This window comes from Daphnia pulicaria, chromosome 10 (assembly GCF_021234035.1).
Source record: "Daphnia pulicaria isolate SC F1-1A chromosome 10, SC_F0-13Bv2, whole genome shotgun sequence".
NCBI classification, from domain to species: Eukaryota; Metazoa; Arthropoda; class Branchiopoda; order Diplostraca; family Daphniidae; genus Daphnia; species Daphnia pulicaria.
In genome coordinates this window covers 988,439-1,004,253 of record NC_060922.1, presented here as the reverse complement: position 1 = coordinate 1,004,253, position 15,815 = coordinate 988,439, and the positions used below count along the sequence as shown (strand labels likewise).

General features: G+C 37.9%; 3 protein-coding genes across 7 annotated transcripts; 1 reads left to right on the top strand and 2 right to left on the bottom strand.

The window, feature by feature from the left end:
* Positions 1-382: 382 nt before the first annotated feature.
* Positions 383-2,699, bottom strand: LOC124313882 (ectonucleotide pyrophosphatase/phosphodiesterase family member 1-like). Its single transcript, XM_046778717.1, has 5 exons — positions 2,282-2,699; positions 1,702-2,225; positions 1,513-1,636; positions 1,261-1,455; positions 383-1,200 (listed from the first exon to the last, which is right to left on the bottom strand). Exons 1-5 carry the CDS (start codon positions 2,412-2,414, stop codon positions 599-601), a joined length of 1,578 nt encoding a protein of 525 aa, XP_046634673.1. The 5' UTR covers positions 2,415-2,699; the 3' UTR covers positions 383-598.
* Positions 2,700-4,036: 1,337 nt separating this feature from the next.
* On the top strand, positions 4,037-11,624 carry LOC124314587 (multiple epidermal growth factor-like domains protein 6). Of its 5 annotated transcripts, none has more exons than XM_046779785.1 (58): positions 4,038-4,227; positions 4,343-4,399; positions 4,473-4,520; positions 4,595-4,636; positions 4,698-4,739; positions 4,814-4,855; positions 4,951-4,992; positions 5,088-5,120; positions 5,183-5,224; positions 5,294-5,335; positions 5,408-5,446; positions 5,526-5,567; positions 5,642-5,716; positions 5,816-5,857; positions 5,930-5,971; positions 6,038-6,076; positions 6,152-6,193; positions 6,261-6,302; positions 6,372-6,404; positions 6,497-6,538; positions 6,629-6,676; positions 6,736-6,777; positions 6,845-6,883; positions 6,989-7,030; positions 7,097-7,138; positions 7,205-7,237; positions 7,312-7,353; positions 7,415-7,456; positions 7,537-7,575; positions 7,658-7,699; positions 7,765-7,839; positions 7,911-7,952; positions 8,053-8,094; positions 8,164-8,202; positions 8,284-8,325; positions 8,393-8,431; positions 8,502-8,534; positions 8,610-8,648; positions 8,734-8,781; positions 8,859-8,900; positions 8,983-9,021; positions 9,094-9,135; positions 9,223-9,261; positions 9,331-9,363; positions 9,432-9,473; positions 9,561-9,602; positions 9,670-9,708; positions 9,796-9,837; positions 9,912-9,953; positions 10,025-10,057; positions 10,131-10,172; positions 10,250-10,291; positions 10,364-10,402; positions 10,481-10,522; positions 10,594-10,635; positions 10,728-10,766; positions 10,830-10,970; positions 11,040-11,624. In XM_046779785.1, the coding sequence occupies exons 1-58, from the start codon at positions 4,126-4,128 to the stop codon at positions 11,484-11,486; spliced, it is 3,009 nt and encodes a 1,002-aa protein (XP_046635741.1). In that variant the 5' UTR covers positions 4,038-4,125; the 3' UTR covers positions 11,487-11,624. The 5 variants fall into 5 exon arrangements, 4 of the variants coding, with proteins under 4 accessions (XP_046635741.1, XP_046635740.1, XP_046635742.1 ...); XM_046779784.1 differs by having other exon boundaries at positions 8,390-8,431; XM_046779786.1 differs by lacking the exon at positions 4,473-4,520 and having other exon boundaries at positions 8,390-8,431.
* Positions 11,625-13,926: 2,302 nt separating this feature from the next.
* Positions 13,927-15,767, bottom strand: LOC124313878 (compound eye opsin BCRH1-like). Its single transcript, XM_046778712.1, has 6 exons — positions 15,454-15,767; positions 15,337-15,376; positions 14,975-15,268; positions 14,766-14,905; positions 14,293-14,682; positions 13,927-14,232 (listed from the first exon to the last, which is right to left on the bottom strand). Exons 1-6 carry the CDS (start codon positions 15,634-15,636, stop codon positions 14,101-14,103), a joined length of 1,179 nt encoding a protein of 392 aa, XP_046634668.1. The 5' UTR covers positions 15,637-15,767; the 3' UTR covers positions 13,927-14,100.
* Positions 15,768-15,815: the final 48 nt, after the last annotated feature.

The following is a 15,815-nucleotide window of genomic DNA, read 5'->3' as shown; positions in this document are numbered from 1 at the left end:
AGGGTTATAAATGAACTGTTTTTTAACCAAACTTGAAATATCCCCCCTCCAACAGGATAAGAACCGAATTAACGGTAAAACCTTGATTTATTGTCTTATTACTTCGGGTACCTTTCAGATAGACAATTCATACACCTATCAGAAGAGGTCAGGTCAGAAGACTCATTAATTTTTTTGCGTGAGAATTGTATTAAGATTGGTAAGCTCCAAACAGAAAAAAAAACAACACAGTCGACCATAAAAAGAAATGTAACATAAAAAATTTAAAATCTCTAGCAAAGAGGGATAAAACATTAAACCAAGCAGGGTGGAGCAAAAAGTCGTATAAACAAGACATACAATCGCAACTGAAAAAATTAACAATGATCACTTAGCGCACTTGTCGCTTATCTGTGTATATTAGAAGCCAGAGATTATTAAACCAAGAAGCAGTAAATGTAAAAATCCAAGTAAATTCAAGCTTATTCGCTTGTTGTGTTATCGTATCTAAAGGATTTATTTCTTCATACAAGAAAAGCCAGAATCAATCTAAATCCAAAAAAGTGGCTTCTAAGATATTACTGACTTATAAGCATTAATGAAGAAAACAGTTAAATCTTTAAGGAAATTTAACATCAGCGTTGAAATTATTCCAAATTGCACTTACAATTAGTGACAACATACTAAAGACCCATCGAGAAAAAAAGGTTAGAGTAGTAGCTTCATCTGATGCGGAATTTTTATCCGTAAAAAAAATTTTTTCAATGGGACGAGGGTCAACTAATAAACTAGAAGCCAAAGGAGTGCACCTCAACAATTGAACCTTAGCTTCGCTGGAAAGCGATTGGAAAAGATGGAGTCCGGAAGCCCTCTCTACGTCACGCACAGTTGTTAAGTGACTGCGTGAAAAAAGATCCGTCGATAAACAGTCTCGGCTGTAGTGAAGGTGAGTCGGAAACATGAAAGATTGGACGTCCAATTGATCTTCAGAGCAACCGAACTCAATTCGATCGGGACAGTAGGAAACGACGAGGAAAATTGCCGGACTGGGTGAGTTCCTCACTGGCCCGGCTAAGACGTTCAATCGTCCAGGAAGGTCAGCCGAAAGCTGTACAATCGTGGCTTCAATGTATTCCCAATACTTTTCGAAAGCTTCAGAGATTTCGATAGCGTTGGTTTCTACCCACGCATCCGTCAGATGCCGTAACGAACTGCTAAGCCCTTTGTAAATATTTTAAATAATCATTCCATACTTAAAAATCAAAAATAGTGTTGTCGTACTAGGGAAAAAGAGCGGAGCCAAAAGCAATGAAGACGATTGTGGATTTTCTTTCAGACGATCACAAATAGAAACGTCAGAAACTCGAAGACGTGGATCAGTTCGCCACGATGGGGTAAGTGAATCATTTGATAGTCTGGTACTATTCGAAAGGGTATAGGATACCCAAGATGGTATCCCGTCTTGGACGTTAAAACCTATACATAAATATGCATTTACCTAGTTTCTATTTTGTTTTAAATTTAAAAACTTACCGATGATGAAATCAGAACTGATAAGCACTTTCACGCCTGTCTTGTTGAAACCTGGCAAACCCCAAGGAGCGTGCAGTTCTACCAATTGCTTCGCAGCTGATTCCGTCAGGTTAAATCCTAAATTCTATTGATGATCCACCATTTAAGTTATCTGTTCAAAATTACACTTGAAAGGAGGGAAAAACTTACTTGTCGAGGATCATTATTGCCAGAGAGGAGATCGCAAACTCGTCTACGTTTCTGGTGATCCATGTACTGCGTTCGCTGCCCGTGACTATCCAGCGGATAATCAAGAATGTAAGTAGCAACGATATCGTTGACAGGCAGCTCTGATGGCTTTTTGGCCAATAAATGATGCAAAGCACCCCATGTACCGTTATTGGGGGCTGGACTAACATCAGTCAGTAAGCACATTAAATTGTACAATTCGATATTGTAGAATGGATCCACCGTCGAGCCGTCACGACGAAATGATGGTCCCTGAGCCACGAATATGGCTGCCATGTCGCTATAAATGTTGTCCCATCCGTGACCTCCCGGCAAGTAATCTTCCGTGCCAACTATCGCTCTCCAATGAATGCCGAGATCGAAGAGGAGGCTGGATATTCTCCGACTGTCTGCATAGTGATGACGGCGAGGAAAATCCCACTTGTCGTAGATGCGCATGTCCTCGTTGCGGCACTCCACCTTCGAGGCGATTCTATCTCTTGCCACTGGACAAAACCACAATATAATCTCATTAGCAGCATGCAAAATATATTGTAATTACTCTGTGAATCGTTGACCGGAAGGAGTGTCGGAGTTAAGCCTTCTGCGCAATCAAAACAGTACGCCGAGCTACCAATATCTTTGACCATTTCGTCAAGTTTCACAACGTTCTTTTCAAACGGAACTGATGCCATTCCGTGGTCTGAGAGAACGATTATTTATTTGATTTCGGATTGACGTTGCTTGATTTACTTTTTGAAAATCGATTTCATATTTATTCTTTCGCTGCCGTAATAATGTGTAACCAAGGTATGTTGGATAGCGATTGCGACTCAGATGCAAATGATTGGGATTCGTATCGGTTCAAGTCCTTGGAATTTCTCATTGGAAAGGAATTACCATCTTCCCTTGTGATAAACGACTAGACAAAATTGAGAAAGATTGACAGATCCTACTCCACCCTGGATACGCTAATAAATGTGAATGCCAGGACTAAATCGAGGATAATAAATTTTTTTTAAATTCTTTTTTAAAATTTTTGTTACATAATTTCATAATTTTTGACCTCATCTGCAGCTGTGAATAAAATTACCCAAAAGTTGTCTGGTGCGTCGTACACATAAACTCATCTTATCTGCGTGACCTTTATTCATTTTTGAAAGATACGCAGCATATTCATTTTCGTTTCAGAGCAAGATGCTGCAAGCCAAAGATATCGAAGCCGAAAAAGGCGAAATGACGCCGAAACTTCAGTATGAATTTGAAAAAAAAAAATTTTTTAATTGCTGAATCGTTACGTTTGAGTGATTTGTGACATCACAAAACTTATTTTTATTATCTAGCGACTAGCGACCCCAAATAATAAATTGGAAGAGTTAGAATTTGTTCTATTTAGAGTTAAATCTTTCATGAAGTACAAACATGATGCCCACCGGATCCAGTAATTATTAAACGAATTTGAAACAAATTGGAACACGACTCATCATGAAGTGCCTTATATAATCACATTTAATCATATTCTTTTTCGATATTTCTTCGTCTTAAGGCCGAAGCAAAAGGTTTCTCGAAAGTTCAAAATTGCTCATGTTTCATGCATAGGTCAAAGGCAGCAACAGCTGTTCTGTCGAAACTGTTGACTGGCTAGAAGCGAGATAAAATTTTGTTGATAAATTTCTGTTGAAGCGTTGCCTTTTCAGTGTGACACTGCATGTTTTTACAGGGAACAAAATGTTACGCTTGTTTCCCGTCGAATACACCAGAATACACCAAATCTTCTCATTCTATTTAACTTTATTGAACTGAATCCTAAGCACGTAATTTCCACATATACTAGAAATATTTATAGCGTTTACACGAAGTGTCTTACAGTCTCACACGCACAAATATTAGTTCAGATTTTACAAATTATGTAACCAATATAATTATGTAACCAATATTTGCGGTAGCCAGTTTTCTTAATCATTTTTGGGTAATAGACATTGACTGTGAGTCTATTTGCTCGTCGAAATTTTTACATAAAGCTAGCATGGCGAATGAATCATAAGACGACTTGCATCTTTCGACAGCGTTTGTCTAGTGAAATCTTGGAATCAAAACGAGGCCACACACAAAAAAACGAAGGCGTAAACCCAGAGTTTATCTGTTTTAGACTGATGCGACGGAGAAACCAAGTCCATCCGAAGGAGCTGCTGGCTTATGATGAAATCAACAGGATATTGGGTGGTTGGAAACATTGACCGGCCATCTAGATTGGTTGATATGGAATTTCATGAGTGACAAGGACGACGGACGACAGGGTATATAAACCCAAGACGAAGATGCTGAGCTTCAGAAAGTGGTCGACTACAAGGACCATCCAACCACGAATTGGAAGCACAAATTTTACACAAGTTTGAGAAAAGCACCATGAGTATCACTAAGATTCTCATTTTGATTGCTGTCTGCCTGGCAGCAGTAAGCGCTCACAATTGCCCTTACAGCAAACGATCTGCTGGGAAGAACCCTCATGTGAGATCATAGCTTTTTCTGTCTTCATTTCTGCTTTGATTAAATGTTTCGAATTTTGAATGCTCCCATTTGTTGTAAAAATTAATAAGCTAATTTTCCCTTTTCAATATTGCAGAGCGCAAATGCCATCGACTTAACTGGTAAAGGAACAGGGTGCCCTTACGGATATACGGTATGTTAACCCATTATTATGTAATCAATTGCGACATACCAGTTTTTATTTGTATTATTTGTTTTATTTTAAGAAATCCGCTGGTTATAGAACCCAAAGCAAATGCCCTTACGGATATCCAGTAAGTCCATTTATTTAACTATGATCTAGACGTTTTATAGAATAATAATTAATTTTCATGCATTTAAACTTTAGAAATCTGGATTCAATGATGGACAGTGTCCTCATGGATTCAAAGTAAGTTCAGTGTTTCATACTCAAGTCACATTTCAAAATATTGATTGATTCTGTTTCATAGAATACTAGCCCCGGAAGTGGATGCCCCTGGGGATTTAATAAGGTCTGTTTGCAAAATTAAATTGGGTCTTAAAATCCTTTTCTGATGTGATATAACCAACTGACATTTCAAAATAGCAATCGTCTGTCGCTGGAACCAAATGTCCATTCGGATATGACGTAAGTTGAAAATAAGTTGTATAAAATTAATAGCTCGACTTCCTACTTGAAAAATTGAAATTTAATTAACGTAATTTTTTGCATGTCAATTTTAGAACGCCTTCGCTTCCAAATCTGGCTGTCCTTATGGCTTTAAGGTATAACCCTTTTCTTGTGAAACTCTTTGTAAACAAACTAAAACATAATTTCAAATAATAATGATTGTTTTGTTTTTTATTTTAATTAAAAATAGAATTCCGACAAAGGATGCCCACTTGGCGTTAAGGTAAGTTGTAGAATTGGAAAATGTAGTTTCACAATGTTATTTTCGTAATTCCTGTTTTGTAGAGAGGATTCGTTGAAGGATCTAAATGCCCATTCGGATACAAGGTAAGTTTCAGAAATGATTTTCAGTTAAAGCGCTCGGTTTCTTTATGTGAATTATTTTCCTGTTTACAGAAAGAATCTATCGGTGACGGGAAGTGCCCTGCTGGATTTTCCGTGCGTTGGCTTTAAATAATATTCATCTAAATCCCAAGTGTTTCATTTCAAAATTGTAATCTATTATTTTAGGGAGTTTCAACTGGAAAGGGTTGCCCTATTGGCTTCAAGGTAAAATTGAATTACTAAAAACGCGCTTGTAGTAATTAATTTTTGTTAGCGGTTATTAACGTACTTTGTACTTTTGTAGCGACAATTGGTTGAAGGATCTCTATGCCCCTTCGGATACACCGTAAGTTCATCTAGTGAAATAACTTGCCTTATAGAAAAGATCTAAATCAGATTTTTTTTTACCTTGTGTTTCAGAGTGAAGATGCGGCTGCTCCAGGCTGTCCTCACAATTTCAAGAAAGGTGCTTCCGGATGTCCATTGGGACTGAAGGTATCAATATCCTAAGAGATCAAATACAGATGTTATTTTAAAACCGCGTCAAAGTTACAAAACAGATGAAATCAAAAATTTTGTCATTTGTTATTACAGAAAGGATTAGTAGCTGGTTCTAAATGCCCGTATGGTGGAACTGTAAGTTATCCACACAATATTTGCATTAAATTACTTCCTCTGATCTTTTAATTTAATCAACTTTTATTTAAGTTTGAATCGGCTAACGACGGTAAATGCCCTTTTGGATACAAGGTAAACAAACCGATTCGTAAATATTGCTTACAAAACCTTTTAATCCATTATTTATTCATTTACTAGTCATCTGGATCCGGAAATGGATGCCCTCTTGGACTGAAGGTAATATATTTTTACTTGGTTGACAAACAGATTTTCGGAATGGACTCTTAACTATTTTTTGTTTGTTGCACGCAGAAACAACTAGTTGCAGGAAGCAAATGCCCTTACGGATTCGATGTATGGACTTTCAGTGCTTTGTTATTTATTAATTTTTTAGATTTTAATGTTTCGTCGCATCTATTAGGGAGCTGCCATGGCGGCCCATGGTTGCCCACATGGATTTAAGGTATGATTTTAATTTTTATTCTTTAACACTCTTTTACACATTTTCTAAAACATTTCTGCGTTTAAACAGAAATCGGCTTCTGGCTGTCCATATGGCTTCAATGTAAGTGTAGAGTTACAAGAAAAATCACCTTAATTCAAAATCGATGAGCGCGGTTTCAGTTACATATTTTCTCTTTGATGGTACCTACGCAGAAACCCGCTACAGCTTCTAACAAATGCCCATATGGTTACGAGGTAAGAACAATCCGGAAAAGTCATTTTGTATTCCGCCTTCGGCTGGCGTTGAATTTGCATTACGTTAATTTATCATTTTTGCTCGAGTAGAAAAAAGCTGGATACAGGACTAAAAGCAGCTGTCCGTACGGATATCCGGTATGATTTTGTTTTTAAAGATAACATTTGTCGTGGTGTTCACTTATTATTGTCAACAGAAATCCGGATTCAATGACGGACAATGCCCACATGGATTCAAAGTAAATCAATTTTGATTAATGATTCATCAGCTCGCAAGTGGTAACCATAGTTATTTTCTATTTTCAGGCAACTGGTTCAAGTGCTGGATGCCCATGGGGTTTTGCGGTAACTATTCTGCCATAACTAATATCTGAACAAATATCCTTAAAGGCACTTGTTAATATTAGACTCAATGATATTAATTTCTAAAATTTGTTGTATCATAAATAGCAATCATCTGTGGCTGGAACCAAATGCCCATTCGGATATGACGTAAGTTTAAAAAAAAAATCCGCAAAATTCAACACATTCAACAAATTCCATTTTTCGCATTTTTAGAAAGCCTCCGCTTCCAAGTCTGGCTGTCCTTACGGCTTCAAGGTAACGTATTTGTCACAAAAACTGTTCGCTTGCATTCTCTATATAACTTTTAATTGAAATCAACAGAATACTGACACAGGATGCCCACTAGGAGTGAAGGTACGATCGAGCTTTTATTTCTTGGTTAGTCCGTTTAGCCCAACCTCTAATCCCGTTTACTTTTAATTTTGCAGAAAGGACTCGTCGAAGGATCAAAGTGCCCATTCGGATACAACGTATTTTTGACAAACGATTAGTAATTTTAGAGCTTCATTTAAAAGTTAATTAAAATTGCAGAAAGAATCAATTGGCGACGGAAAGTGCCCCGCTGGATTTTCTGTAAGTTTTTATTTCCTTTCAAATTCGAATTTTCTCTCAAGTAATAGCCAGATGTTAATGTTTTCTTTTTGTTGTTTTAGGGAGTGTCAACTGGAAAGGGTTGCCCTATTGGCTTTAAGGTACAATTGCCATTCCCCAATTTAGTTCATTTTTTTCGTAATGACTGCTGTTAACAAACTTTGTACCGGTACTTCTGTATAGCGACAATTGGTTGAAGGATCTCTGTGCCCCTTTGGATACACTGTAAGCTGATTTCACACGATTGCACAAGGACAAAGTCTAAATCTAAGTATCTCTGTTTTGTTTAGAGAGAAGATGCGGCTGCACCAGGCTGCCCTCACAACTTCAAGAAAGGTGTCTCCGGATGTCCATTGGGACTCAAGGTACCCGTATCATCTTTCCATCATTGACGTCCAACGGAAAATTAAATAATCTTAATTCTCAATTAATACAGAAAGGATTAGTCGCTGGATCCAAATGCCCTTACGGCGGCACTGTAAGTTAAAATTCTGTATAAAATCTGCAGAAAATCTGCAATTTTAATAGTCATTTTTTTTTCCAATTATTAATCTCCCTAACTTTAAAAACTTTTACAGTTCGAAGGAGCTAATGACGGAAAGTGCCCATTTGGATACAAGGTACCCAACGCATTTAACATTCCTACCGTACGCATCAATTTTTAATACATTTCTTTTACTAAATTATAGTCGACTGGTTCTGGTAATGGCTGCCCACTCGGACTGAAGGTAAATTGCATTATTAAAAACATCAATTAGAACGATTACGTAGTGTAAATAATAACAAAATGCTATTATTTTTTTAAATAGAAACAACTAGTTGCAGGAAGCAAGTGCCCCTACGGATTTGGCGTATGAATATATTTTAATTGAATCAAGTATTCATATTTTAACGTTCGCATTATGTTTTCAATAGCAGAGTGATGCTGCAGCTAACGGATGCCCCCACGGCTTTAAGGTACAAAATCCTCAACAAACCATACTAGATCAAAGAAACTACAACTTAACATTCTTTTGAATTTTAATAGAAATCTGCATCTGGCTGTCCTTATGGGTTCAGCGTAAGTAAAGGAGGAGCAATGAATTGCAGTTATTAAAATTTAATTACTTGATTTAAAATTATTTTTCGACACTAGAAAACACAAGCAACTGCGCACAAATGTCCTTACCACTCGGTAAATATTGCGATTGAAATTATACATTTAGGAACTAAAAAAAAAGATCTTCAAATCACTTACCTTATATGTTTTTTGTGAGTAGATGAAAGCCGACTACAAGGCCAAGAGCAGATGCCCCTATGGATACCCGGTTAGTCTATAAGAATACAAAAGTAGAATTATTTTTTTGTCGTAGAATTATTTTATTATCTTAATTGTCTTATTCAGAAGGTCGGATTCAATGACGGAAACTGCCCACATGGATTCAATGTAAATTATATTTCGTTTAGTTGATTTTCTTTTTAATTCGAAGGGAAATTCCATTAATATAAATTTGTTTTGAAACTAACAGAAGACTGGCTCTGGCGATCCTTGCCCATTCGGATTCAAGGTAAAGACCTTTAATTTTTGCGATCAATAACCGACAAAAGTTGACAACATTTTTCTCATTTCTAACTTACAGCAATCTTCATCGGATTCCACCCGTTGCCCATTCGGTTACTCCGTGAGTATCGCTTCAATTTAACCAACTTTGTGCTTTATTTGATGGTAAACATGTTACGACCAAAAAATGACGAATTATTTTGCGCAGGCATCTGAGATTAAGCCCGGTTGTCCCCTGAACTTCAAGGTAAACCAAATATTTCATTTTACTTCAGAGTTGTAAAAGATCTACATGCACATATCTACATTTTTACAGAAATCTGACTCTGGCTGCCCTCTTGGTTTAAAGGTAACATTTTAGGATGACTAATATTCGTGTTATAAATGTTAATCAATTTACCGTTCACCCGACTTCAGCGAGGATTGGTGGAAGGATCTACGTGCCCCTTCGGTTACACGGTGAGAATATTTTTTTAAACAGCGAACAAGCCTTTTCGTAATAAAATTTTAAGTAACAAAAATTAATTGGCGTTTTTGTTGTATCAGAGAGAGGCTGCTACTGATGGAAAATGCCCACTTGGATTTGAGGTAAACTTCAATTTAATATTTCGTTTTTGACTTTATCTAACTCTTGCGGATTATTTTTTACGTTTAGGGACCTACTTCTGGAAAGGGATGCCCTCTTGGACTCAAGGTACAGTTAAATGACCATAGCAAAAAGAATAGAAGTATTTCACATGACTATGGAAATTAATCGGTAATATCCTTTACGATGAAACAGAAACGTTCGGTAGAAGGAACTCTATGCCCTTACGGATACACGGTAAGTTTAATTGAAATAGTCAGCTTTCAAAGAGAACTAACCCAAATAACTTTGCATTCATCGTAACCTAACAGAAGGAGGGAGCGGTAGCTTCCGGTTGCCCTTACGGATTCAAGGTAATTTTTGGTGTTACCACTACTCATAATATGCAACCCCAACCTAACCCAATTTTATTTTATTCTAACAGAAAAATGCTGGTGGATGTCCCTTCGGTATCAAGGTACTAATAGTTGCTAAGAAAATATATATATCCTGTTAGGTTACAGTTACAATTAACCTGTTGCAAATTTCAGCGAGGACTAGTTGAAGGCTCGAAATGCCCATTTGGATTTTCGGTAAGTCAATTTGAATTCTTCATTGAACTTGTATAGATGTGGCACTAATTGTATGAAATACTTTTTTTTATGTTTAGCTCACCCAATCGACCGATGGCAAGTGTCCCCTCGGCTTCGTGGTAAGTAATTAGTTGCAGGACCATTTTGTTCGTCTCAAAATAACAGCGTCACAATCGTTTCGATTCTTTCAGTCTTCTGGTTCTGGACACGGTTGTCCCTTTGGAATCAAAGTAAGTTAATTATATTAAACTTGTTTGTGAATCAAGAATCATTCTTAAGTGTTACTTACTTGTTTTCTATTTTAACAGAAACAGATGGTTGCCGGAAGTAAATGTCCTTATGGATTCACGGTAAATTCCTCATTCCTGGTTTAAAATGAGAAGAGAAAAATAATTAAAAATTTTTTCTTATTCATTTACAGACCGCCGATTCTTCAGCTAGTGGTTGCCCTCATGGCTTCAAGGTACAGTTTACTTTTCTTAAATGTTATAAAACAGAAACAATTACAGTTGGAACAATAATATATTTACTCATCTGCTGCTGCCCCATCTGAAGAAATCTGCTAATGGACAAGGATGCCCATTCGGAATTCAAGTAAACATATTTTTCTATTAAATCGATTGATCATGTCTTATTGAATCAATAATTATTGTACAGAAATCATCTCTCAAGCTTGGATCCAATTGCCCTTACAGCTTTGGTCATGGATCTAAATGCCCATACAGTAAACAAGGATCTAAGTGCCCTCACAGTCAACATGGAACCAAATGCCCCCACAAATGTGGTCACAGTTCCAAGGTATAGGGTGTCTTAACTTTAAACACATTCTGTCCCTTCATCTCGTAAACAAATGTCTTTCATCTTCAGACTCAGACCCGTGAATACGCCATGAAGGAGGCTGATCGCACTTTGGTCCAAGGAACTTGGAGAATCGCCAAGAAGAATGGAAACATCGCCCCCAAAGCCTTTATTCGTTATTTCAAACTGAAACCCGAGGCCCAGAAGCAGTTCGCTGCCTTCGCCGATGTCGATTTGGCTGACCTGCCAACCAACAGTCATTTCCTCAACCAAGTCTACACTTGCCTGGCTGGTTTGAATGCCTACATGGAGAACCTAGGCAAGAATCCTAAACAATGCCCACACCTAAACTCACCAGTCTTCAAAGCTGTCAAGCCAGATGATCTTAAATTATTTGGTGAGGTCATGTTTACGGTCATGGAAGAAGAACTCGGTCAATCCTTCTCCACTGAGGCAAGAAAAGCCTGGAAAGATGGTTTGATTGCTTGTGACGTGGCTTTTCGCAAGTCTCATTAATTCCCAGACGAAATTCTTTACGCTACACTAAATTTCTAATCTGATTTGACGTTCTTCCGAGGGTTTTTTTTTTGTCTTCTTACAATGTTAAAACTGTAGCCTTAATCATTTGTGAAAATACACAATGTTAGCAGCATATCATTACCGATTTGTTTACGAAGTACAGTGAAATCTTAATATAGGCCTAAATGGAAGAATTTTGATTGTCGTTACTTACTGTCCCGACACGAGTTGGATTGCTCTGAAGATCACGAGGTCGCTAATTAGCAACAGACGACGATTAGGAACTGAAAAAAGTGAAAAACCTGGTTAAGAGCCATGCGAAAAAAAAAAAAATAATAATTAAGGCGGTATCGCGTCTACCATGTAAAAGCAGACACTACTAGTACTCTGTGAACTCTGTCTGACCAACCTTTTATGGCTCAATTTAAAAAAGAAAAAGAAATGGTTGGTCTACGTAGCTGAGAATATCAATTTGAAAAGGGTCCAAAATTAGCAACAAAACCCTGCGTTACGTTATACTCAGAGCCTTTCCTTTCTAAAAAAAAGTATTTGTAACAATGCAAAGTCATAAAAAAGGGAGAAAAGAGGAACCTTGCAAATTTTCTCCTGTTCGACTATTTTGAGTCGCTCTATAAGTAGTAGGACCATTTCTTTTTTCACGGATCCAATGACACGCTCCAGTAACACGAAGATAGTCATGGACTCTGGACCCAATCACACAGTTCCTGCTCCATTCGAACTTTTTTGGGCCTAACCACTTTACTTGTGGTTTTGCTTGTAATTCTTCCATGTTATCCAACATCGGCCATGTCTGCTCTATCAAGCGATCACCACTCCTCTTCCCAACAATCTTTCTTCGATATCAATTGCAATGGGCTTTACGACAAAATTATTTTTAATCGGCTGAACCGCGTTTGCCATGATTGCTTCAGTCTCTATCGCTCACCCGAGCTTCACACACTTTGCAGGTAATTCGTTTTTCCCCCCAACTCGCAAAATTAAATTAATCTTATAGTTGTGTTTTGGTGTATATCCAGGTCGGAATGTTTTACAACTCCTTTCTTCAAGGCTTGTCTCCAAGTCTTGCTTATGGGGGACCAGGATTCAGAATACTCCGAAATGATCGACAAAATTGGCCGCTAATAACGGCTAATAACGCAACTTTCAAGTTAATATCGTGATTAACAGAGCGTGCGCTTCTCCTCTCTAGATCTTATATTACTATGTGCATCAGCCTAATTTATTGGAAATTTCGTCTGTGGGCAACAGTGCAAATTTTCTCCAGTTCCTTCAAGCTAAGGAACTGGAACTGGGAACTGGAGTTTCCTGTGTGTAATAACGCAAGAAGTATTTTATTTAGACAATCGAAGATAAATAGAACAGTGTATAATTAATATCTTAGCAACTACGTTTGGCGTCTTGACTGCTTCACTTACTTTGTTGCTCCAAAATAAAATCTAGTCTACACTTCTGAACAATATGTATATTAGTATAAACAATATATGTATTAGAAAAGCTAATTACAAATTCTTTCAAAAGATATGATAATATCAGGAGCCTTATTTCCTCAGATGAATCTCGTTCAGTTCCTCGGTGAAAACAAAAATTTGGGATGTCGTTTACGGTCGTTTATATCCCGTTCGAGATTATCCTAAGGCTTTGCACGTAACTTGATTTGACATCCTTCATATTTGTAGGTTTCTTTGGATTCACTTGGACAAGATATGGTGCGCAATGCGTAATTTTTCCCCAGGTTATATAACCACGCATATATAGTGCATCATAGAGAACATGAGAGAGGCAATGTATAAACTGTGTAAATGGATTACTACTTTTGATATTGTACGTTATCTTTTCTTATCGAAAAATCCCTCTTTTGCTAAGTGAATACTAGATAATGCGTGGACCTCTGATCTCGGCACCTCGATTAAATCCATTTAACCACGCCCGTTCCTACATATTAATTTGGTTATCGCGCCCTCAGTTTTTAAATTTCATATAGTCTAGGTGACGGTGTAGATGGTAAAATTGAAGTGGCTTCCAGCAAAGGGAAAGTCAATTCTTACTTGCCCCTCGTGAGTTGGTGCGAGTGCACACTCGTCCTCGTGCAATCAGAATGCGTGTATCACGGTAGGGCAGCATACGGCAGCAAACGGGGCAGTCAGTACACGCTTGTTAGCAAGGACTCGGCTATGGCCATACTTGTACTTCAAAGGAATTTAAATGTTTTCTGTTTCCTCCCCATTGCTTATACAACAATATTAGCTAACACTGACCATTATGACACGAAGGAAAAAAAGAACTGCCGAAACCCGGGATCGAACCAGGGACCTTTAGATCTTCAGTCTAACGCTCTCCCAACTGAGCTATTTCGGCGACATAAAAAGGTCACTTATTTTTTATATTTTTGTTGGACAGAATGAGAATCATGAAGAACTAATATGACTTGCAGTATATTTGGTGTTCCAATTAAAATGATTGGGGGTGAAGGGTTAATAATTCATCTTGATGAGTACAGTAACTATGAGGATCAATTTTTAATATATTCGGAGACATCATAGAATGAGATTCATGGTTTTCTTTTCCGTTCACGGACAGTGCCCGTAATAATTTAAGGCAACGTCACGTCAGAAGAATTTGTATTAGTTGTTGCTATTGATTGAGAATCTTCTCTTCGATCTTGAGGTGGCTCTTTTTCCTCTTTTTCATGAATGCAGAACCACGGAAGTGCCTTTTGTAAAGCCTGTTACAAAAGCAAACATTTAAAAAACCTGTTCCTGGACATTTTTTTGCTAAAACTTACCAGACGATATTTCGGGTGTGAGATGGTGTAAACAACAGGATTGAAGATCGACGCGCTTTTGGCAATCAGAGCTGGCAAAATGGTGACCAAAGGCGTGATCTTATCCTGATTTCCGACCGCTCCTTGCAAGCAAATGGCAGCGTAAGGTGTCCAAGCAGCTACCCACAAAGTGATGTTCATCATGGCGATTTTGGCGACACGGATCTCAGAGCTCTGGGATTTTTGGTCGGCATTGGAACGGAGCGAGGAGACGTTCATCTTCTTGGCCTGATCACGGAGCGCATCTTCGTGATGAACGATGGCGCGCACAATGTGGTAATAACAGAAGATGATGACCATGAGTGGGACGCAGTAGTCGAAGACAAACAAGCAGCAAGTGAAGGAAATAGTCTATTGTAGGAAAATATTAAATTAGAAATTACGATTATAGTTCATAATCTCCCTATCATAAATGTATTACATTAATACATTACCATCGTATCACGAGTCAGATAATCAAAAGAGCACGAATCTAAAATGCCTTCCGGAATATACTTTCCCCACCCGACGAAGGGAGGAATGCTCCAACCAATTGCGTAAATCCAACAAAACAAAATTAATCCACCAGCTCTACCTGCAGATTTTCAAAATTACGTTTAATCACATAGAATAAGTTATATAACGGTCTAGCGTTTCAACGAACCATAAGTCATCCTGGTTCCGTTCATTCCGTTAACAATGACGTTATAGCGATCGTAGCTGATGGCGGCCATGGTGCAGATGCTGCCAAGACCAAAAATTGATCCGGTGCAAGCGTAGAGTTCACAGAATAAAGGCCCAAACAGCCAGGCTCCACCATTGAAGCAGTTGAAGACAAACATTGGGAATTGCGTAATCATCATGCAGAGGTCGGAGAGAGCCAAATTAATCACAAACATATTTGCGGGCGTTCTCAAATCCCGTGTTTTGGCGAAGAGGTGCACAACCAAAGAATTACCTAAATAAGCCGCGGTTATATAATATAGTTCTATTATATGGATGAATAATTAAAAATTATTGCGCTACCAGTGACAGAAGTGATGCCGAGAATGACGTAAATCACTCCCTTAAAATGCGATAAACATTTGAAAAAACATCATTCATAATAATTTAAGCGATTGTTTGCAATAAAAAAAAAATTACCAACAAATAATGCCACATTGGATTAACTGGAGGAAATTTATTCCAGTGCGGATGAATACATTCTTTCATGTCGTCAGGAACTAGGTCGACGATGGAAAGCCCCGGTGGGTAACCCCAGAGAACCGAGGCTCCTTCGGAGCGATACGCAACCGAAGGATAAACGCTGGAAAAGTTGTTAGACATTTTGATTCTTAATAATTATTAAACGATGTCGACACTGCCTGAGGTAATATCAAACACAAGTCAGAGATTTTGCTCGAGCTCCGGTGAAATGGAGTTCCAACTGAATCACTAGCTCCAATGCTTTGCAGACTAATAATGAATACTTACTCAAGGATCACAGAGAAGGCATTAATGGGCAT

Bases quoted from the DNA above. Each gene is read 5' to 3' on its own strand.
- LOC124313882 (XM_046778717.1), bottom strand. From the start codon at position 2,414: ATGGCATCAGTTCCGTTTGAAAAGAACGTTGTGAAACTTGACGAAATG. The intron at 2,226-2,281 runs GTAATTACAATA...GGTTTTGTCCAG, and splicing joins TCCGGTCAACGATTCACAGA to TGGCAAGAGATAGAATCGCC. The intron at 1,637-1,701 runs GTAAGTTTTTCC...GATCATCAATAG, and splicing joins GCAATAATGATCCTCGACAA to AATTTAGGATTTAACCTGAC.
- LOC124314587 (XM_046779784.1), top strand. From the start codon at position 4,126: ATGAGTATCACTAAGATTCTCATTTTGATTGCTGTCTGCCTGGCAGCA. The intron at 4,521-4,594 runs GTAAGTCCATTT...TTTAAACTTTAG, and splicing joins AATGCCCTTACGGATATCCA to AAATCTGGATTCAATGATGG. The intron at 9,954-10,024 runs GTAATTTTTGGT...TTATTCTAACAG, and splicing joins GTTGCCCTTACGGATTCAAG to AAAAATGCTGGTGGATGTCC.
- LOC124313878 (XM_046778712.1), bottom strand. From the start codon at position 15,636: ATGTCTAACAACTTTTCCAGCGTTTATCCTTCGGTTGCGTATCGCTCC. The intron at 15,377-15,453 runs GTAATTTTTTTT...TCGCATTTTAAG, and splicing joins CAATGTGGCATTATTTGTTG to GGAGTGATTTACGTCATTCT. The intron at 15,269-15,336 runs GTAGCGCAATAA...CGGCTTATTTAG, and splicing joins CGGCATCACTTCTGTCACTG to GTAATTCTTTGGTTGTGCAC.